Source organism: Oncorhynchus nerka, linkage group LG18, assembly GCF_034236695.1.
Source record: "Oncorhynchus nerka isolate Pitt River linkage group LG18, Oner_Uvic_2.0, whole genome shotgun sequence".
NCBI lineage: Eukaryota > Metazoa > Chordata > Actinopteri > Salmoniformes > Salmonidae > Oncorhynchus > Oncorhynchus nerka.
Genome location: NC_088413.1, coordinates 17069871 through 17094083, shown reverse-complemented (window position 1 = coordinate 17094083; position 24213 = coordinate 17069871). Strand labels below are relative to the sequence as shown.

At 46.1% G+C, this 24213-nt stretch overlaps 2 protein-coding genes across 2 annotated transcripts in view; both read right to left on the bottom strand.

Moving 5' to 3' along the window:
* The window catches only part of LOC135561773 (neuronal acetylcholine receptor subunit beta-2-like), a 15258-nt gene extending 14048 nt beyond the window's left edge, over positions 1-1210 (bottom strand). The window contains exon 1 of the mRNA XM_065003591.1: positions 536-1210. Coding sequence (XP_064859663.1) covers positions 536-814 — 279 coding nt within the window. The 5' untranslated portion in view covers positions 815-1210. The remainder of the gene's footprint in view (positions 1-535) is intronic.
* LOC115115415 (up-regulator of cell proliferation-like) overlaps positions 1-24213 on the bottom strand; it is a 492735-nt gene that overhangs the window by 362156 nt on the left and 106366 nt on the right. The gene's annotated exons all lie outside the window — the stretch shown is intronic.

Genomic DNA, 24213 nt, shown 5'->3' with positions numbered 1-24213 from the left:
GTCTGTATGTTAATGTTCTGCTCAGTGTGTTATAGAAATGGTGACATAGTGTCTGTATGTTAATGTTCTGCTCAGTGTGTTATAGAAAGAAATGGTGAGTGTGTTATAGAAATAGTGTCTGTATGTTAATGTTCTGCTCAGTGTGTTATAGAAATGGTGATATAGTGTCTGTATGTTAATGTTCTGCTCAGTGTGTTATAGAAATGGTGATATAGTGTCTGTATGTTAATGTTCTGCTCAGTGTGTTATAGAAATGGTGATAGTGTCTATGTTAATGTTCTGCTCAGTGTGTTATAGAAATTGAATAGTTCTGTATGTTAATGTTCTGCTCAGTGTGTTATAGAAATGGTGATATAGTGTCTGTACATTAATGTTCTGCTCAGTGTGTTATAGAAATGTTTTCAGACATGTGTGTGTATGGTCCTCTGTGTCTGTGTGAGTGTGTGTGTGAGAGTGCATACATGCCTCTGTGTGTGTGTGCGTGTGTGTGTGTGTGTGTGTGTGTGTGTGTGTGTGTGTGTGTGTGTGTACCCACCACACTGATGAGCTGTGACAGAGACACCTGTATAGAGATGGTAACCTGCTGGCTCTTGTTAACAGCAGGACGGATCAGTTTGTTATAACGCTCTGGACTCAACAGGTAGTTCACCAGACGCTCCTCTGCATTCTCCGCTCCTGTACCTGGACACACACACACACACACGTAGACACACACACACATAGACACACAAAGAAGACACACACACACGTAGACACACAAAGAAGACACACACACACACGTAGACACACAAAGAAGACACACACACAGAGACATACATAAGTATACATAGATCCACACGAGAGAGAAAGAGAGAGAATTACACGCACAAACCAACCTCTGAAAGCTGGTTTCTGAAAGCACACACACCAGCCTCCCTTGACTCAACAAGATACAAAACACACTTTCACACACACCAGCTGTTCCCCATCTGAAATGAGCACACGCCCACACGTCACACACACACACACACACACACACACACACACACACACACACACACACACACACACAGGAGATAGACTGCTGGTAGTTTAGGTCCCCATAGTATCACAGCTATTTTATCTGAAAGGAACACACTCACAGACAGAACGTCTGCTCAAACACAGACAAAACACTCTGGCTCACAGAGACAGATAAATGCCTTATAAAAGAGGCAATCTGGGATTCAAACTAGAACCGCTCTCAGATTCATAGACAAAGATATGGATGCAGGGACTGACCATCCACGTGATCATAGTTTTATAATGTTTTGAAGCTACAGGCTACAGTGTTTGTTGACAAACAATGGAGTAAAACAAGCTTATATTTGGAGTTTTGATAGGTTAAGAAGGTTGAACTAAGCTCAAGAGACATTTATAAATTATATTCTTCAAGAATGAATTGCTATATACCATTAATTTCAAAGTAAAAAAAATTAAATGAAATCCCGGATTGCCCCTTTAACTAACAGTGGTTTGTTGGCAGAGAGTTTGAACTCTAGAGGACTGACACACTGTAGCAGCCATCACAGCCCCTCCAGACATGTGGAGAAGGAAAATGTCAACATACACACACACTCTCTCTCTCTTACTGTGTGTGTGTGTGTGTGTGTGTGTGTGTGTGTGTGTGTGTGTGTGTGTGTGTGTGTGTGTGTGTGTGTGTGTGTGTGTGTGTGTGTGTGTGAAAAAGCAGAGACACAGAAAGACGACTGAAAGAGAGAGACAGACACAGAAAGAGAGACAGACACAGAGCGAGAGAGACAGAGACACAGAAAGAGAGAGAGACACAGAAAGAGAGAGACAGACACAGAAAGAGAGAGACAGACACAGAAAGAGAGAGACAGACACAGAAAGATAGAGACAGACACAGAAAGAGAGAGACAGACACAGAAAGATAGAGACAGACACAGAACAGACACAGAAAGATAGAGACAGACACAGAAAGAGAGAGACAGACACAGAAAGAGAGAGACAGAGACACAGAAAGAGAGAGACAGAAAGACGACTGAAAGACAGAGACATTGACTACCATTGCCTTTTTCTGCTCCAATGTAACCATGAATGGTCTCTCTCTCTCTCTCCTCACGGCTGTGCTACTCTCCCAATACATTGCTCTGACACACTCCTAGCTTCTGTCATGATCTCCCCCCCAGTAGCTGACTGAGAATAAGGGTGTGTAGTGATGTGGCAACGTGAACAGCGAGGTTGCTGCCCGACTAGTTAAAGGCCTAGTTTCAAACCCTATTCCCTTGGTTCCCCTGGGCCTTGGCCATAACTAGGGCACTATATAGGGTGACATTTGAGACACAGAGACAGCTGGAGGGGAGGAATCTCACACACACTAACTTTTAGTCCACGCATCACTTTTCCTCTGCTGCACTCTACTGTAACAGCCCAGAGACAAAGCAGTTGTAGAGCTGATGTCATTACAACCAGCATTACCCGCAGGGAGAAACCTACCTGTACCCTACTGTAAGTTAACTCAACTGCTGTTCAGTTCAGCTAGGCTACCAAAGGTTTCTGTGTGTTCAAAGTTGTTGTCACGCCCTGGTCTAAGTATTTTGTGTTTTTCTTCATGTATTGGGTCAGGCCAGGGTGTGGCATGGAGTTTTTGTATTGTGGTGTGTTTTGTCTTGGGGTTTTGGTGTGTATGTATTTGGGATTGTAGCTAGTGGGGTTATCTAGCAAAGTCTATGGCTGTCTGGAGTGGTTCTCAATCAGAGGCAGGTGCTTATCGTTGTCTCTGATTGGGAACCATATTTAGGCAGCCATATTCTTTGAGTTTGTCGTGGGTGATTGTCCTTAGTGTCTTTGTTCCTGTTGCTGTGTTAGTTGACACAAGTATAGGCTGTTTTCGGTTTTCGTTACGTTTATTGTTTTGTAGTGTATTGTATTGATTCGTGTTACGTTTGTTTTGATTAAACATGGATCGCAATCTACACGCTGCGTTTTGGTCCGACTCTCCTTCACCACACCTAGAAAACCGTTACAGAATCACCCACCACCAACGGACCAAGCAGCGTGTTAACAGGCAGGAGCCACAGGAGAGGAAACAGGGGCAGCAGCAGCAGGAGCAGCAGCAGCTGCAGTGGGAGAGATTGCACTACCTGGAGAAATGGACATGGGAGGAAGAACTGGACGGTAAAGGACCCTGGGCTCAGCCTGGAGAATATCGCCGCCCCAAGGAAGAACTGGAGGCAGCGAAAGCTGAGAGGCGCAGATATGAGGAGGCAGCACGGCGTAGCGGATGGAAGCCTGAGAATCAGCCCCAAAAATTTATTGGGGGGGGGGCTCAGGGAGAGTGTGGCAGAGTCAGGAGTCAGACCTGAGCCAACTCTCCCTGTTTATCGTGAGGAGCCAAGGAGGAGATCAGAACCAGAGCCGGTGTTGGAGGTGAGCGAAACAGAGACTGTGAAGGAGTTAATGGGGAAATTGGAGGAGAGAGAAATGAGGGAGTTGCTGTGTTGGTGCTTTTTGCATGGAATTCGCCCGACGGAACGTGTTGGGGATTTGATGGCACCTGGGTTAGCACTCCATACTCGTCCTGAGGTGCATGTTAGTCAGCTGGAGAAGTTGGTGCCAGCCTCACGCACCAGGCCTCCTGTGCACATCCCTAGCCTTGCACGTCCTGTGCCAACACTGCTCTCAAGATCTCCAGTACGCCTTCACGGTCTAGCCCATCCTGTGCCACCTCCACACTCCAGTCCTCCGGTAGCAGCTCCCCGCACCAGGCTTCCTGTGCGTGTCCTCGATCCAGTACCACCAGTTCCAGCACCACGCACCAGGCCTTCAGTGCGCCTCGCCTGTTCAGCGCAGCCAGCGCTTTTCTCCTCTCCTGCGCTGCTGGAGTCTCCCGCCTGTTTAGCGCAGCCAGAGCCTTTCTCCTCTACAGCGCTGCCGGAGCCTCCCGCCTGTTTAGCGCAGCCAGAGCCTTTCTCCTCTCCTGTGCTGCCGGAGTCTCCCGCCTGTTCAGCGCAGCCAGAGCTGCCAGCCTGCATGGAGAAGCCAGAGCTGCCAGCCTGCATGGAGAAGCCAGAGCTGCCAGCCTGCATGGAGAAGCCAGAGCTGCCAGCCTGCATGGAGAAGCCAGAGCTGCCAGCCTGCATGGAGCAGCCAGAGCTGTCAGTCTACATGGAGCAGCCAGAGATGCCAGTCTGCATGGAGCAGCCAGAGCTGTCAGTCTACATGGTGCAACCAGAGCTGTCAGTCTGCATGAAGCAGCCAGAGCTGTCAGTCTGCATGGAGCAGCCAGAGCTGTCAGTCTGCATGGAGCAGCCAGAGCTGTCAGTCTGCATGGAGCAGCCAGAGCTGCCAGTCTGCACGAAGCAGCCAGTCTGCATGGAGCAGCCAGAGCTGTCAGTCTACATGGAGCAGCCAGAGCTGTCAGTCTACATGAAGCAGCCAGAGCTGCCAGTCTGCAAGGAGCTGTCAGTCTGCAAGGACCTGTCAGTCAGCAAGGAGATGTCAGTCTGCAAGGTGCCGCCAGTCTGCCCAGCGCCGCCAGTGCCGCCAGTCTGCCCAGCGCCGCCAGTCTGCCCAGCGCCGCCAGTGCCCCCAGTCTGCCCAGCGCCGCCAGTCTGCCCAGCGCCGCCAGTGCCGCCAGTCTGCCCAGCGCCGCCAGTGCCGCCAGTCTGCCCAGCGCCGCCAGTCTGCCCAGCGCCGCCAGTCTGCCCAGCGCCGCCAGTCTGCCCAGCGCCGCCAGTCTGCACAGCGCCGCCAGTCTGCCCAGCGCCGCCAGCGTCGCCAGTCTGCCCAGCATCGCCAGTCTGCCCAGCGTCGCCAGTCTGCCCAGCGTCGCCAGTCTGCCCAGCGCCGCCAGTCTGCCCAGTGCCGCCAGATCTGCCAGTCGGCCATGATCTGCCAGTCGGCCAGGATCTGCCAGTCGGCCAGGATCCGCCAGTCAGCCAGGATCCACCAGTCAGCCAGGATCCGCCAGAAGTGCCAGTCAGCCAGGATGCGCCAGAAGTGCCAGTCAGCCAGGATGCGCCAGAAGTGCCAGTCGGCCAGGATCCGCCAGAAGTGCCAGTCGGCCAGGATCTGCCAGTAGTGCCAGTCAGCCAGGATCCGCCAGTCGGCCAGGATCCGCCAGTCGGCCAGGATCCGCCAGTCGGCCAGGATCCGCCAGTCGGCCAGGATCCGCCAGTCAGCCAGGATCTGCCGGAACCACCAGCCAGTAGATCCATCAACCTGCCTGAGCTTCTTCTCACTCCCGAGCTTTCTCTCACTCCCGAGCTTTCTCTCACTCCCGAGCTTTCTCTCACTCCCGAGCTTCCCCTCAGTCCCGAGCTGTCCTTCAGTCCCGAGCTGTCCTTCAGTCCCGATCTGCTCCTCAGTCCAGTGGGGTTCTGGGTGAGGACTACTAGGCCATGGTCAGCGGCGAGGGTGGTCTATCCAGGGACGCGAGGAGAGGGGACTAAGACATTGACTGAGTGGGTTCCACGTCCCGCGCCGGAGCCGCCACCATGGACAGACGCCCACCCGGACACTCCCTATTGTTTTGAGGTGCATTCGGGAGTCCGCACCTTAGGGGGAGGGTTCTGTCACGCCCTGGTCTAAGTATTTTGTGTTTTTCTTCATGTATTGGGTCAGGCCAGGGTGTGGCATGGAGTTTTTGTATTGTGGTGTGTTTTGTCTTGGGGTTTTGGTGTGTATGTATTTGGGATTGTAGCTAGTGGGGTTATCTAGCAAAGTCTATGGCTGTCTGGAGTGGTTCTCAATCAGAGGCAGGTGCTTATCGTTGTCTCTGATTGGGAACCATATTTAGGCAGCCATATTCTTTGAGTTTGTCGTGGGTGATTGTCCTTAGTGTCTTTGTTCCTGTTGCTGTGTTAGTTGACACAAGTATAGGCTGTTTTCGGTTTTCGTTACGTTTATTGTTTTGTAGTGTATTGTATTGATTCGTGTTACGTTTGTTTTGATTAAACATGGATCGCAATCTACACGCTGCGTTTTGGTCCGACTCTCCTTCACCACACCTAGAAAACCGTTACAGTTGTGAAGGCCGTAGTTAAGGTTTCTGTGTGTTCAAGGTTATGAAGGCCCCAGTTAAGTTGAGTATTGTATCAATTTAGCAAGTAGACATTTTTTATAGACACAATAGCACTCACAATAGCACTAACATTAGTGACCCTGGTCAGAAGTGGTGCAATACATAGGGAATAGGGTTCTGGTCAGAAGTGGTGCACTACATAGGGAATAGGGTTCTGGTCAGAAGTGGTGCACTACATAGGGAATAGGGTTCTGGTCAGAAGTGGTGCACTACATAGGGAATAGGGTTCTGGTCAGATGTAGTGCACTACATAGGGAATAGGGTTCTGGTCAGATGTAGTGCACTACATAGGGAATAGGGTTCTGGTCAGAAGTGGTGTACTACATAGGGAATAGGGTTCTGGTCAGAAGTGGTGCACTACATAGGGAATAGGGTTCTGGTCAGATGTAGTGCACTATATAGGGAATAGGGTTCTGGTCAGATGTAGTGCACTATATAGGGAATAGGGTTCTGGTCAGATAGTGCACTATCTGGGAATAGAGTTCCATTTGGAACAAAGACACTACATACGGAATAGGGTTCTGGTCTGATAGGTGGAGTGACTGACTGATATAGGGAATCCACTTCACTCAGATGTTATGTGTATAATGAATAGGGCCCAGCTGTTCTATAACAGAACAATCACTGTGCATGTGTTTTCAAAAAAGCTCTTTATCCCTGGGAATAGGTTCACATTTGGAACAAAGACACAGAGAACAAGAGTACTCAGCCCTCTGATAGGTGGAGAGATTGACTGATATTAGCATCCAGACAGACAGAGACTATAGTTATGTGTATAATGTATACAGCAGCTGGCTGTTCTTTACCACAGAACAATCACTGTGCATGTGTTTTCAAAAAAGCTCTTTGCTCTCCCTGTGAATAGGATATTGGCACAATATGAGAGAGAGAGAGAGACATATATATATATAGAGAGAGAGAAAGATATATATATATATAGAGAGAGAGAGAGACAGACAGAGAGACAGAGAAAGAGACAGAGAAAGAGACAGACAGAGAAAGAGACAGAGAGAGACAGAGAGACAGAGAGAATGATGGAATGATCTGTCTAAAGTGAGTAGCTGCAGCATGATGAAAACATCTGTTAAATGTCATTGAATGATAGAGTGATGGCACACATATGGAGAAGATCCTTCAGAGTACAACACACACACCAGAGGAGAGTGAATCAGTTGAACCTCTACCATGCTGTTTCTTTTCTCTCATCCTGCATCATGTATTTAACGTATATCTGAAGAAAAACTGTTCTTTCACATGTAATCAGCTGGGATAAAGGGACATTTAAAGAAGATAATTTTAAGATGGAGAATAAAACTCTCTTTGTGCATGTTGATCATTTTGTGGAGATGTAACCAGTTCAATGTTAACAACATTGGGACTGGGGGGCAGCATTTTCACATTCGGATGAAAAGCGTGCCCAGAGTAAACTGCCTGCTACTCAGGCCCAGATGCTAATATATGCATATTATTAGTAGTATTGGATAGAAAACACTCTGAAGGTTCTAAAACTGCTTGAATTATGTATAATATAACTCATATGGCAGGCGAAAACCTGAGAAAAATCCAACCAGGAAGTGGGAAATCTGAGGTTTGTAGTTTTTAACTCATTGAGTTATATATCGAATATACAGTATCTATGGGGTCATATTGCACTTCCTAAGGCTTCCACTAGATGTCAACAGTCTTTAGAACCTTGTTTGAGGCTTTTACTGTTAAGTGGGGGCGAATGAGAGGGGATTGAGTAAGGTCTCTCCCCGAGTGCCATGAGCTGACCACGCGCGTTCCATTGTAATTCTAAAGACAAAGGAATTCTACGGTTGGAACATTATTGAAGATTTTTGTTAAAAACTTCCTGAAGATTGATTCTATAGATCGTTTGACATGTTTCTACGGACTGTAACTGAACTTTTTGACTTTTCGTCTGCACCTAGTGATCGCGCCTCATGAATTTTGACAACTGGGCTAAACGTGCAAACAAAAAGGAGGTATTTGGACATAAATTATGGACTTTATCGAACAAAACAAACATTTATTGTGGAAATGGGATTCCTGGGAGTGCATTCTGATGAAGGTCATCAATGGTAAGTGAATATTTATAATGCTATTTCTGACTAATGTTGACTCCACAACATGGCGGATATCTGTTTGGCTGTTTTGTTACCTGAGCGCTGTACTCAGATTATTCCATGGTATGCTTTTTCGAAAAAGTTTTTTTGAAATCTGTCACAGCAGTTGCAATAAGGAGAAGTATATCTATAATTCTGTGCATAATACTTGTATCTCAACATTACTGACCATAAAGCGCCAATGTAAAGTGAGATTTTTGGACATAAATATGAACTTTATCGAATAAAACATACATGTATTGTGTAACATGAAGTCCTATGAGTGTCATCTGATGAAGATCATCAAAGGTTAGTGATTCAGTTTATCTATATTTCTGCTATTTGTGACTACTCTCTTTGGCTGGAAAATGGCTGTATGTTGTTTTTGTGACTAGGCTCTGACCTAACATAATCATATGGTGTGATTTCGCTGTAAATCATTGTTTTAATCGGACACCATGGGTAGATTAACAAGAAGTTAAGCTTTAATCTTCAGTCGACCCTCTGACTTTTGAACATTTTCCCAAAAATATTTTGAATTTCAGCGCCCTGCTACTCATGCCAGGAATATAGCGGAACCCGTTCATATTTTAGAATGTGTGGATAGGAAACCCAACGGACGTTTTTAAAACTGGTTAAACACGACTGTGGCTATTACATAACGTGTGTTACATCGGAAAGCGCAGGAAAACCTGATCACAGAAAATGGAAATAAATATCCTGCGTAACTTCCAGCAATTGTTAACAGTGAGCTTCCTTTAGATAAGACCCAGCATTCAACTCCCACAGCACCCCCATGTTGTCTAGAGTCTTGTGAATTGAATCATCTTTGATTCTTGGTTGAACCGAAACAGGGGCTCGCTTTATCCGTGTGATTCTCTGCCCAGATCAGTGTCATTCCGGAAGAGCTCTCTCCTGAAATTTTTTCCAAGACGACAGCTAATGATATTTACTCGCCTTTACGGATGATTTTTATCGCTTATTAGCGTTTACTGAATACCTAAAGTAGCATTACAAACGTATTTCAAGTGTTTTTGATCAGTTTATCGTCTACTTTTTTGAATTTTAAAAATGACGTTACGTTGTGAAATCGCTCTTTTTTCGTTTATGTCACAGTCTACATATAACAGTGTGATATCTTGGCTTTATATGGTCTCCGATTTAATCAGAAATAAAGACCCAATAGTGTTTATCAGGGACATTTAGGAGTTCCAACAGTGAAGATGGTTAAAGGTAATGACTGTTTTCTATTTTATTGTCTCCTTTTGTGTGATTGTCTCAAATGCTAATTATTTTGTTGACGTCCCTGCTGTGCTTTTCTGTTGTAGTGTATTGGTGCATGCTTTATCAGATGATTGCTTCTCATGCTGTCGTCTCGAAAAGCATTTTAAAATGGATTGTTGCCTGGATTCACAACGAGTGTAGCTTTAATTTGATACCCTGCATGTGTATTTTAATGAACTTTTGAGTTTTAACTAATACTATTAGCATTTAGCGTAGCGCATTTGCATTTCCAGAGCTCTAGGGACGCAAGCGTCCCAAGTAGAGGCAAGAGGTTAATCGGGTGTATTGCACGTGTGAATGTTTGAAAGTTAAATATTTCCCAAAAATATTTTTGAATTTGGTCGCTCTGCCTATTCAGCGGATGTGGTCGAGGGGCGGAACCCCTAGCCCTAACAAGTTTTTAAGGTACCACTTTCTTCATGACTCTTTATTCGGTGTCCCAACTGATGTTAATGCTTTAACTGAACAAACATTGTGTGTGTGTGTGTGTGTGTGTGTGTGTGTGTGTGTGTGTGTGTGTGTGTGTGTGTGTGTGTGTGTGTGTAGCTCACCAGACAAAGCGTTAGCGGTGGAGGAGAGGTTGAACATATCCTGAATTAAATTATTAAGAGAGAGGCCATCTGGAATGGCTTCCTTTAAGAGCTAGTCTCTCCAGCCTGAACACACACACACACACACTTGCACCCACAGCTACACACTCACAACCACAATTACACACTATCACTCTCTTTCTCAAACAAACAGAAAGGCCTCCTTTATCAGTGTGATTGTCTCAGGTCTCCTTTATCAGTGTGATTGTCTCCTTTATCAGTGTGATTGTCTCCTTTATCAGTGTGATTGTCTCCTTTATCAGTGTGATTGTCTCCTTTATCAGTGTGAGTGTCTCAGGTCTCCTTTATCAGTGTGATTGTCTCCTTTATCAGTGTGATTGTCTCCTTTATCAGTGTGATTGTCTCAGGTCTCCTTTATCAGTGTGATTGTCTCCTTTATCAGTGTGATTGTCTCCTTTATCAGTGTGATTGTCTCCTTTATCAGTGTGAGTGTCTCAGGTTTCTTTTATCAGTGTGATTGTCTCCTTTATCAGTGTGATTGTCTCAGATCTCCTTTATCAGTGTGATTGTCTCAGGTCTCCTTCATCAGTGTGATTGTCTCCTTTATCAGTGTGATTGTCTCCTTTATCAGTGTGATTGTCTCAGGTCTCCTTTATCAGTGTGATTGTCTCAGGTCTCCTTCATCAGTGTGATTGTCTCAGGTCTCCTTCATCAGTGTGATTGTCTCCTTTATCAGTGTGATTGTCTCCTTTATCAGTGTGATTGTCTCAGGTCTCCTTTATCAGTGTGATTGTCTCAGGTCTCCTTCATCAGTGTGATTGTCTCAGGTCTCCTTCATCAGTGTGATTGTCTCCTTTATCAGTGTGATTGTCTCCTTTATCAGTGTGATTGTCTCAGGTCTCCTTTATCAGTGTGATTGTCTCAGGTCTCCTTCATCAATGTGATTGTCTCAGGTCTCTTTTAGCAGAGAGGGAATGGGGAGAGGGCAGAGGGAAGAGAGGGGGAGAAGAGAGGGAGAAGAGAGGAGAGGAGAGAGAAGAGAGGAGAAGAGAGGAGAGAGGAGAGAGGAGATGGGGAGAAGAAAGGAGAGAGGGAGAAGAGAGGAGATGGGGAGAGGCGAGGAGACACCACACCCATAGAGCATACTCATCACCTCTGGGTTACACTTTATCTGAACCTGGATCCTTCATAAAGGCTACATAACACTGGCATAACCCTCCATAACACGGTCATAACCCATAACACTGTCATAACCCTCCATAACACTGTCATAACCCTCCATGACACAGTCATAAGTGTTTTTTTGTTTCAGCCCAGCACTAACACACCTGATTCAACGACTCAATCTAACCATCAAGCCCTGGAATAGTGGAATCGGGGGTATTAGTGCTGGGATGGAACAAATATGTGCAATCCAAAGGGAACTCCTGGACTGGAGCTGAGGAATGCTGGCCTTCATTAATGTTAACGGTAAGGGCAAATAAAAAGCATACTGAGGCGCCCGTGAGAAAGAACTGTCACACACACACACACACACACACACACACACACACACACACACACACACACACACACACACCGATTGGGATGGAACTGTTGGCAGAGTGACACAACTCTCTTGTTACCGCCTGATGAGAACGGCATCCTGGGTAAATCACTAATGCTCAGCTGTCATTGGTCTGCACAGTCTGTTTGTGTGTGTGTGTGTTTCTCTGTGTGTGTGTGTGTGTGTGTGCACCTGTATTTGTATGTGTGTGTGTGCTTTTGTGTGTGTTTCTCTGTGTGTGTGTGTTTCTGTTTGTGTGTGTGTGTGTGTGTGTGCTTTTGTGTGTGTTTCTCTGTAGTGTGTGTGTTTCTGTTTGTGTGTGTGTGTGACTATGTGTGTGTGTGCTTTTGTGTCCGAATGTGTGTTTCTGTGTGTGTCCAGTGTGTTTCTGTTTGTGTTCTGGGTGTGTGTGTGTGTTGCATTGTTGTGTCACTCGGTTCTGTGTGTTTCTCTGTGTGTGTGTGTAACCCCTGTGTGTTTCTGTGTGTAGCTATCAGATGTGTTAGCATCTCTGTGTGTGTGTGTATCAGATAGGTGTTGTGTGTGTGTGTGTGTATGTGTAGGTGTGTGCATGTCTGTGTGTGTGTGTGTGTATCAGTGTGTGCATGTGTGTGTGTGTGTGTGTGTGTGTGCGTGCTCAGCAGACTGCAGGAGACTGGTCTTTTATCTGTGGGTTCATGTCTTGGTTCTGTACCTGGATCACTGGATTACACCTCCACCCCAAGTCTGTGAGGTCATGTCTAGTGTACATCTAGCTAGCAGGACAGACTGAGGCTGGGGCTATCAGATGGTAGACATCATGTCGAGGTTCTACAATGAATCAATCTGTCTAGGATCCTGGAAACTCAATTGAACTTCAACGTATACATGTCACGGTTCAATACAAACTGACATTATTAAGTGAATAAGGTATGTGTTGGAGTAAGCAGAGATGGATGTCTGGGTTTCTGGGTATTTAACAGATAGATGTTAGCTCCACTGGAGGTTCTGGGTGAGATAAGCCCTTTTGTATGGAGGACTATGAGGGTTCTGTTTATCATTACATGAGGCTTATTTGATTTAACAGAAATGTTAATGTTTAGGCTGTTATCAAATGTGTTGATATCTGTGAATGCACGTGCATTCCAGCAAAATGTAGAAAAATGACTTAGTTGCTATCAGATGTTAGCATGTCTGTGCCTGTTGTTCATGTCACGCGTAGATAGATGTTCTGATCTCTCATTGGCTAAAATGGTGCTGGGTAATCTCACCTAGCCTGTTAATGTCACGGAGGACAAGTATTTCCATTGTTAGAGCTGTCAGATGTTCGGCTATCTTGTCAACATAACATATAATCTTTGGAGTAAAGCAGGTTCTGGGGGTAGTATTCAGTTCAAATTGCTGTTAGCATGTCTGTAGGTTCTGGCCATAATCCCCTCAGATAGGTGTTAGCATGTCTGTAGGTTCTGGGTAGCTATCAGATAGATGTTAGCATGTCTGTAGGCTCTGGGTAGCTATAAGATAGGTGTTAGCATGTCTGGAGGGTCTGGGTAGCTATCAGATAGATGTTAGCATGTCTGTATGGTCTGGGTAGCTATCAGATAGGTGTTAACATGTCTGGAGGGTGTTGGGTAGCTATCAGATAGATGTTAGCATGTCTGTATGGTCTGGGTAGCTATCAGATAGATGTTAGCATGTCTGTAGAGTCTGTGTAACTATCAGATAGATGTTAGCATGTCTGGAGGGTCTGGGTAGCTATCAGATAGATGTTAGCATGTCTGGAGGTTCTGGGTAGCTATCAGATACATGTTAGCATGTCTGTAGGATCTGGGTAGCTATAAACAGTGTACTGGTAAAGTTTCCACCATATTGCTTTCATCTTCCAGAAGTGAAAACCATGAAGGGGAGGGGTAAGACGTGAAGTGGGATGGGCTGAGTGTGTATGTGGGGTCCAAGCACCCCATGGAAAGTGTTTGACTCCACAAGCTGAGCATCCCTTCAGGTATCTGCAGTCTGGCTGAGCATCCCTTCAGGTATCTGCAGTCTGGCTGAGCATCCCTTCAGGTATCTGCAGTCTGGCTGAGCATCCCTTCAGGTATCTGCAGTCTGGCTGAGCATCCCTTCAGGTATCTGCAGTCTGGCTGAGCATCCCTTCAGGTATCTGCAGTCTGGCTGCATCCCTTCAGGCAGTCTGGCTGAGCATCCCTTCAGGTATCTGCAGTCTGGCTGAGCATCCCTTCAGGTATCTGCAGTCTGGCTGAGCATCCCTTCAGGTATCTGCAGTCTGGCTGAGCATCCCTTCAGGTATCTGCAGTCTGGCTGAACGCTGTGCCTGTTCTGTCATAATGGGACTATTTACTCCTGCAGTGTTTCTATAAAGGCCTAGTGAAGTCAAACATGTGATTATGTTGTGTTTTATATACACTGAGGGTACAACACATTATTAACATCTGCTCTTTCCATGACAGGCTGACCAGGTGAATCCAGGTGAAAACTGTGATCCCTTATTGATGACTTGACTTCAATCAGTGTAGATGAAGGGGAGGAGACGGGTTAAATCCACCAATCAGTGTAGATGAAGGGGAGGAGACCGGTTAAAGAAGGATGTTTAGGCCTTCAGACATGAAACATGGATTGTGTATGTGTGCCATTCAGAGGGTGAATGGGCAAGACAAAAGATTTAAGTGCCTTTTGAACAGGGTATGGTTGTAGATGCCAGGCTCACTGGTTTGTGTCAAGAACTGCAATGCTGCTGGGTTTTTCACACTCAACAGTTTCCACTGTGTATCAAGAATGGTCCACCACCCAAAGGACATCTTATTCTCAACTTGACACAACTGTGGGAAGCATCGGAGTCACCATGGGCCAGCATCCCTGTGGAACGCGAGGAACGCTTTCGACACCTTGTAGAGTCCATGCCCCAACATATGGGGGGTTTTGGCCTGAATATTTTGTGAAAAGGGATAATTCCCTTTTGTAAGAGCTTTTGAAAGGGCCAGCCTGGGGTGACCTGGTAACCCCCCTCCATGTTTGGTTTTGCTCTAGCACTAACACACCTGATTCAAATCATCAAAGGCTTGATGATGAGTTGATGTGTTTCATCAGGTGTGTTAGTGTCATGGTAAAACCCCTCTGGCTCCCCAGGACCAGGACTGAGAAATACTACTAGTGTACCAGTTGTGTGTAGGTACATTACAGTATCTTAGACTTCTCCTGACATAGTTGTATTGACTCAGTGTCATTAATGTTCTGTTACTAAATCGTTATAGCTTGTTAACAAAGCCTCAATGGACAGACGTTGAACACTAAAGTCAATCCAAGGGCCCAGCGTTGACTGAACAGCATTAGGCATGAAAGTTTTCCTTTACAAATGTCTAGCGAGATTGAACAGAACACTACGCTATTCAATATAGACAGACATGAGAGAGTTGAATCCGTGTGCGCTGTCCATGGTGCTGACATGGTGCTGAGATTAGTCAACAAGGAGGGAGAGGAGAGGTAATGCAGTCTGTAATCGTGGCAAACTTTCAGAACAACGGACAACGGCAACTCCCCTGCAAGTTTTCAAGACCTAAAAAGCGAGGACAGGGCGAAACAACATACTTACATAAGCGGTTATACGAAAATATCAATCGACTTTGGAAGCTGCCTTCGTTTATATATATATATATATATATATATATATATATATATACACTTTATAATGTATATAATATGGTTCCTTACTGGAGTAATAGCCTATCCAAATACATTTCGAAAAGCGTTTTATTTCAGTCTGTAGTTTAGAGCCTAGAAGTATTTCACAAACGACTTCATGACATTGCCTAATTTAAAAACAATGTTGGCAACCCGAGCGGCGTTCATTTTGAGTTAGTCTTCTGCGTGCAAAACATGACATTTACAAACACAAACGGTTTACCATTAAGGCTACTTACTTGAGAGAGATAAGAGAAGAAGAGAGAGCGATAAAGTCACGGTCACCGCCATATCTCCTCCGTGCCCTTCGTCCCTTCACCGGAATCCGACGCTCAAAACTTGGATGGGGGTTTGCCGGAGTGGGGTTATTATCTCCGGGAGAGAGTGTCAAAAGTTGACGGCAAAGCGCAGCTGTAGATCCAGGACTGTCGACGCGTTCATACACCATCGAAGTCGTCAGAAATTAACCGCGTCGTGGTCGTTGTAGAGCAACGAACCGATCCGTTTAGATGTCTGCGTCTCCGGTAATTCTCACAAACACGTGCGCTCAGTCCTGATCTGATCTTTGCCCCTCCACTTTCAAGCGGTGTGTCACAATAACAATTCGAATGCGTACAGATTAGTGTGCTAACATGTCGATGGACGTAATGGATCACATTGAAATTCCTATGTTATTGAAACAAAATCACGTCGTATCCTCGTCGTCCGTCGGAGTGGCCCGCGCCTTTCCTCAGACTTGCGGTTTCAGCCAAACGCCACAAACTCGCCGCGTTGACATTTGAGCTAAATTCGATCCGTGTCCCTATTATACCATGCTACGCATGTCTAGAGAACCGAGCAATATGTTTTTGCAACTGTTTTGGCTACATTTCACTGAGTATTCCCTACGCCACGTTTATAAGCATAAATGACGAACCTCTCTTTTTCAGTTGTAACTGTTTTTTTTACCCACCAAATGTATCATAAAAAGCATATAAATATACCCCGTAGGTCTGTGTCTAAGAAAAGATTGTCGTTAAAACTCGGGCTGGCTCCGTGGACGACTCGGGGTTAGAACGCTCTGAGCTTCGAACTGAAATGGAACGCGTCACGTGACCCGGTCGAAGCCTGAGGGAGAACGGATGCCTGCGCCACTCTGTCACAAAACTCAACTCAACAGAGAACCATATTTCCAAATTGCGCCTGGAATTATTCCCCAATATTCGACTTGCATTGACAGCTAGACTGACCCCTCACACGCAGGGGATAGCCTGCCAGATGTAGGCTAATACATGGATAAATTAATATATATCTTAAATAAATAAACCTAGTCTACCTTATTTTTCATATTTTCAGCAGAATTGTTTAACAATTGCTGCAGGACTGTATCCACGTAAACTGTGAGGATTGTATAGTTAACAATTGCGTTGTTTGAAGAAAGTGTTTTGAACCACTAACTGCACGTGGGCTGCCCGCTAGCTCCCCAGTGTGCCTGGAGAGCGCGTGATGGTGTATTTTATCAGTGCCTCGAGGCAGTTGGAGGCTCCTGCTGCTCTCCGTGTGATGCCGAACTTATTCTCCTGGATGAAATGGGTCTGACAGTCACGACTTCATGATAAGAGGAAGGAAAGTACTGAAACACACGTCACAAAAACCCGTTCTCTCTCTTCTCTCTCTCACTCACACACACACACACACACACACACACACACACACACACACACACACACACACACACACACACACACACACACACACACACACACACACACACACACCTGCTACCCTTAGTTCCCAGAAGACTTTGGAAAGCCTTCGCAGTAAGAGGGCACTTAGGCTGTATTATCCACTTTCACTGCTCATCGTCATTCAATTTAAATGTGGTGGTAAAGACTAGGCTACTACACTGGGTCCTGGGCTGTGTCCCAAATCATTCCATATTCCCCATATAGTCCTATATATATTCCCTATATAGTTTTGACCCTCTTGCCTATTTAGTTCACTTCTTTTTAACCAGGGCCCTGGTCAAAAGTAGTGGACTATATACTGTAGGGAATGGGGAATCATTTGGGATGCAGCCCTGGACCTTGTGTAGTAGCCTATCAAGACTGGATACACATTGATTTTCCAGGTTTGTCTTTACCCCACATTGACGTTGAATGATGATGTGCAGCAAAAGTGGTGTGTGTGTGTGTGGGGGGGTATTTTTACGGGTCCGGGTGGTGATGTCGGTGATAAGGACAGGAGCTGTCGGACGGTCAGAGCAGGAGTCCACAGCAACAGTGGCACCTGGCACACGCACCAAAGACAGAGGAAGAGGGAAGGGGAGAGAAAGACACAGAGGAGACTATTTTACTTTTTAACATTCAGCGTGTCCTTCATGAATAAAGCATGGATGGACTCCAACTATAGAGTCTTAAAAGCCTGGATTTTCCTGCCTCTGACATGACAGGTTCTTTTCTAAGACACTCTGCAGTTGCTTAATACATTTTTCATAGCCATTGATTCTTTAAAGAATACAGCTTATAGATGCCCTGTGAGCTTAGTTCAACCGTCTTAACCCATCAGAACCCAAAATAGAAGCTTGTTTCACTCCAACCTTTGTAAACAAAGTCAATGTAAACAACCACTATAAAGACTCAAAACATGAATCAATTAGATTTCATGGATGGTCAGTCCTTGATTCCATAATCCCGTCTATACATTTGAGAGTGTTAAAGATGCTCTATGCAGAAATCCGTCTGGCATTTCCTGGTTGCTGAAATTCTGATAGTTTGCCTTATCTCAGTGTATGTGACAAAACAAACTAGTATAGCGTAGAGAATCAATGTACCATCTAAACCACTGGGAAATATATTTTCCATAACCAAAAATTTTGTATTTTCAGCTGTTTGTACAAAACTGAAAGTAAAAGATGCAAAAACAAAACTTAAAAAGTAGGATGCATAGAAATAGAGCACATAGAACAGATCTACAGCTTCTTAGACTTGCTTTCAATGAAAATGACAGATCTATAACTCACATTTCTATGTGCATTTTGTTGGGTCGTCCAAAAAGTGACATATTGCAGCTTTAACATTTCTCTTTCAAATCCCAGATTGCACCTTCACAGATAATAGACATTTCTTCTCAGCCACTTTCCTTTGATAGTGTCACTGGAAGGACAACACTCAAATGGCACCCTTTTTAAGTGCACTACTTTTCTATGGGCTCTGGTCAAAAGGAGTGCACTTAATAGGGAATAGGATGCCATTTGGGACTCAAACGACGTCAGCATGTCGATATACATATGGGGTTCATAGGCTTCAGACGATACGATTTCATTTGAAGGATCAATTAAATCAAACCCCTCGAGATCCTAATCAAGACATAATACATTAAAACAGTCAGTAAAACATCCAATATTCTAAATACATTAAAACAGTCAGTAAAACATCCAATATTCTAAATACATTAAAACAGTCAGTAAAACATCCAATATTCTAAATACATTAAAACAGTCAGTAAAACATCCAATATTCTAAATACATTAAAACAGTCAGTAAAACATCCAATATTCTAAATACATTAAAACAGTCAGTAAAACATCCAATATTCTAAATACATTAAAACAGTCAGTAAAACATCCAATATTCTAAATACATTAAAACAGTCAGTAAAACATCCAATATTCTAAATACATTAAAACAGTCAGTAAAACATCCAATATTCTAAATACATTTAAACAGTCAGTAAAACATCCAATATTCTAAATACATTAAAACAGTCAGTAAAACATCCAATATTCTAAATACATTTAAACAGTCAGTAAAACATTTGGTAATATTTGGAAGTGGAACTGAGAAGTAGAAACATATGTTGTGACTCCACCAGTCCTCCAAATGACAAATCATCACACCATAACAAAATGTGATCATTCCTAGGAATTATAGCTGTGACTAGTGAACGGCAAAGCATGACAATAAATCACTCACACATGACTCACTCCTCCAAGCTCACTGGATATTTCAATCACATGTAATGGAGGTGTCTGTGTGTCTGTGTGTGTGTTTCACACGTATTTTTTCACTGGCACACACACATACACACACACACACACACCATTACGCCACTAAATAAGAACGACAGGGAGCTATAAAATCAACTCAAATCAAATTGTATTGATAACATACACATTTATAGTAGATGTTATTGTGGGTGTAGCTAAATGTGTTCAGGCGGTGGCCAGGACGCTGAGACGTGTGGGTTATATTATATATGAAGTTTGCATTCTAAATGGAACCCTATTCCCTATGAAGTGCACTACTTTTGACGAGAGCTGATAGGGTTCTGGTCAACAGTGGTGCCCTACGTAGGGAATATGGTGCTGGTGCATCTGTTCTGTTAGAGCTCTTCTAAGTATAGTGATTATCAACCTATTACCCTGGACCACCACCCTTTACCACCACCCTTTACCCTGGACCACCACCCTTTACCCTGGACCACCACCCTTTACCACCACCCTTTACCCTGGACCACCACCCTTTACCCTGGACCACCACCCTTTACCACCACCCTTTACCCTGGACCACCATCCTTTACCCTGGACCACCACCCTTTACCACCACCCTTTACCCTGGACCACCACCCTTTACCCTGGACCACCACCCTTTACCCTGGACCACCACCCTTTACCCTGGACCACCACCCTTTACCACCACCCTTTACCCTGGACCACCACCCTTTACCACCACCCTTTACCCTGTACCACCACCCTTTACCCTGGACTACCACTCTTTACCCTGGACCACCACCCTTTACCACCACTCTTTACCCTGGACCACCACCCTTTACCACCACCCTTTACCCTGGACCACCACCCTTTACCACCACCCTTTACCCTGTACCACCACCCTTTACCCTGGACTACCACTCTTTACCCTGGACAACTACCCTTTACCCTGAACCACCACCCTTTACCCTGAACCACCACCCTTTACCCTGGACCACCACCCTTTACCCTGAACCACCACCCTTTACCCTGGACCACCACCCTTTACCCTGAACCACCACCCTTTACCCTGGACCAGCACCCTTTACCCTGAACCACCACCCTTTACCCTGGACCACCACCCTTTACCCTGGACCACCACCCTTTACCACCACCCTTTACCCTGATCCAACACCCTTTACCCTGGACCACCACCCTTTACCCTGGACCTCCACCCTTTACCCTGGACCACCACCCTTTACCCTGGACCACCACCCTTTACCCTGGACCACCACCCTTTACCACCACCCTTTACCCTGGACCACCACCCTTTACCCTGGACCACCACCCTTTACCCTGGACCACCATCCTTTACCCTGGACCACCACCCTTTACCCTGGACCACCACCCTTTACCCTGGACCTCCACCCTTTACCCTGGACCACAACCATTTACCCTGGACCACCACCCTTTACCCTGGACCACCACCCTGTACCCTGGACCACCACCCTTTACCCTGGACCACCACCCTTTACCCTGGACCACCACCCTTTACCCTGGACCTCCACACTTTACCCTGGACCACCACCCTTTACCCTGGACCACCACCCTTTACCCTGGACCACCACTCTTTACCCTGGACCACCACCCTTTACCACCACCCTTTACCCTGGACCACCACCCTTTACCCTGAACCACCACCCTTTACCACCACCCTTTACCCTGGACCACCACCCTTTACCCTGAACCACCACCCTTTACCCTGGACCACCACCCTTTACCACCACCCTTTACCCTGGACCACCACTCGTTACCTCGACACACACACACACACACACACACACACACACACACACACACACACACACACACACACACACACACACACACACAGAGGAGAGCAGGTGCAGGAGAGCAACCCAAGGGTTTGGTGACTGCCATGTTACACCTGAGCTCCTTGTGTGTGTGTGTGTGTGTGCCCTTATGTCATGTGTTTGTGCCTTTGTGTGGGTGTGTGTGTGTGTGTGTGTGTGTGGGGGTTATGTTAATTCTCTTCCCTCATATTTTGGACTGTAGTTTATAGGAACAGCTCCCTGTGCTTCCTGGAATGAATGAAAGTGTGTAAATCCTGAATGACATCCTATTCACTTTATAGTTCACTACCTTCGACCAGAGGCTATGGCTTAAATCACACCCTATTCCCTAGGTAGTGCACAACTTTTGATGAAAGCCACAAAGCTGAAAAAACACTATTCCCTCACTACATTTGACCAGATGCTATGGCTTAAATCACACCATATACCCTAGGTAGTGCAGAACTTTGATAAGAGTCACAAAGCCACCCCCAAAAAAAACAATTCCCTCTATATAGTGCACTACTTATAACCAGAGCCTAAGTCTTCTGCTACATGGAGTTCCCCATATAGTGAGGATCACAGCTGAAAAGTAGTGCTCCTATTTCTCCCTGCTCCAGTCAGGGACGGACCAACATACCCTGCATGACCAACAGTATGTTCCTGCTCCAGTCAGGGACTGACCAACATACCCTGCATGACCAACAGTATGTTCCTGCTCCAGTCAGGGACTGACCAACATACCCTGCATGACCAACAGTATGTTCCTGCTCCAGTCAGGGACTGACCAACATACCCTGCATGACCAACAGTATGTTCCTGCTCCAGTCAGGGACTGACCAACATACCCTGCATGACCAACAGTATGTTCCTGCTCCAGTCAGGGACTACCCTGCATGACCAACATACCCTGCATGACCAACAGTATGTTCCTGCTCCAGTCAGGGACTGACCAACATACCCTGCATGACCAACAGTATGTTCCTGCTCCAGTCAGGGACTGACCAACATACCCTGCATGACCAACAGTATGTTCCTGCTCCAGTCAGGGACTGACCAACATACCCTGCATGACCAACAGTATGTTGTTCCTGCATCCAGTCAGGGACTGACCAACATACCCTGCATGACCAACAGTATGTTCCTGCTCCAGTCAGGGACTGACCAACATACCCTGCATGACCAACAGTATGTTCCTGCTCCAGTCAGGGACTGACCAACATACCCTGCATGACCAACAGTATGTTCCTGCTCCAGTCAGGGACTGACCAACATACCCTGCATGACCAACAGTATGTTCCTGCTCCAGTCAGGGACTGACCAACATACCCTGCATGACCAACAGTATGTTCCTGCTCCAGTCAGGGACTGACCAACATACCCTGCATGACCAACAGTATGTTCCTGCTCCAGTCAGGGACTGACCAACATACCCTGCATGACCAACAGTATGTTCCTGCTCCAGTCAGGGACTGACCCATACCCTGCATGACCAACAGTATGTTCCTGCCCAGTGCATGACCAACAGTATGTTCCTGCTCCAGTCAGGGACTGACCAACATACCCTGCATGACCAACAGTATGTTCCTGCTCCAGTCAGGGACTGACCAACATACCCTGCATGACCAACAGTATGTTCCTGCTCCAGTCAGGGACTGACCAACATACCCTGCATGACCAACAGTATGTTCCTGGTCAAGATGCATCGCATGCAGTATGTTTGCTCCGTCCCATCTCACAGCTCCAGGGTCAAAGTTCAGACTGAGGTCACTTCCTGTCTCGTGGTCCACTCAGACTGTGTCAGCTACACTCCTCCGTGTCTGTTACCCCTCATTCGCCTCTCCTCCTCCAACTATTCCTCCACTCCTCCTCTCGTGGTCCAGCCCTGACTGGGAGTCAGGATAAATCATTATTAGATTCATACATGAAGGAAATATTAGATTCAAACAGGAAGGAAACTGGGGCCCTAAACAGTCACATAGTTCCTGAGGAGAGGAGAGGAGAGGAGAGGAGAGGGAGAGGAGAGGAGAGGAGAGGAGAGGAGAGGGAGAGGAGGAGAGGAGAGGAGAGGAGAGGAGAGGAGAGGAGAGAGGAGAGGAGAGGAGAGGAGAGGAGAGGAGAGGAGAGGGAGAGGAGAGGAGAGGAGAGGAGAGGAGAGGAGAGGAGAGGAGAGGAGAGGAGAGAGAGGAGAGGAGAGGAGAGGGAGGAGAGAGGAGGAGAGGAGAGAGTTCCTGCTCCAGAGGGAGGAGAGGAGAGGAGAGGAGAGGAGAGGAGATGGCTCCAGAGGGAGGAGAGGAGGCATGGAGTATGTTGGAGTGGAGTCAGGGAGGTGGAGGTGGGAGAGGAGAGGAGTGGATGGGGAGAGGGAGAGGAGAGGAGAGGAGAGGAGATGAGCTCCAGAGAGGACTGAGAGACCCTGGATGAGGAGACAGATGAGGAGAGAGAGAGGGAGAGAGAGGACCCTGAGATGAGGAGAGTATGAGATCCAGAGAGGGACAGACAAGATGCAATTGAAACAGAAATGAGTATGACCAACAGAATGAGAAGGAGGAGAGGAGAGGAAGAGGGCAAAGCTACAGCTGTGACCTCTTGGCAGTGGGGACAATATGTACGAAACATCACAGAACCTTCTGGAACACTATGGAACACCATGGAACGCTACGGAACACTAGCTCTGGAAGCAGGTGTGTGTCCAATCGGATCGTCCCCGCAGCCAGCCAGCCAGCCAGAAGACCATCAGACAGAGCATGAGTGGTGACCAGGGTTAGTCCAGGTAGCAGAGAGAGATGGGGCGGAAGCGAGAGAGAGGGGGGAAAGAGAGAGGCTGAGATGGGGCAAAAAGAGAGAGTGGAGGTGTGAGAGTGTGCAAGAGAAAACGAAATCTGATACGTAAAGCAAGGAATCCTGTCAGCTCTATTTATGGTATTTCTTTCTGTACCTCAATGTTATATACAGTGCCTTGCGAAAGTATTCGGCCCCCTTGAACTTTGCGACCTTTTGCCACATTTCAGGCTTCAAACATAAAGATATAAAACTGTATTTTTTTGTGAAGAATCAACAACAAGTGGGACACAATCATGAAGTGGAATGACATTTATTGGATATTTCAAACTTTTTTAACAAATCAAAAACTGAAAAATTGGGCGTGCAAAATTATTCAGCCCATTTACTTTCAGTGCAGCA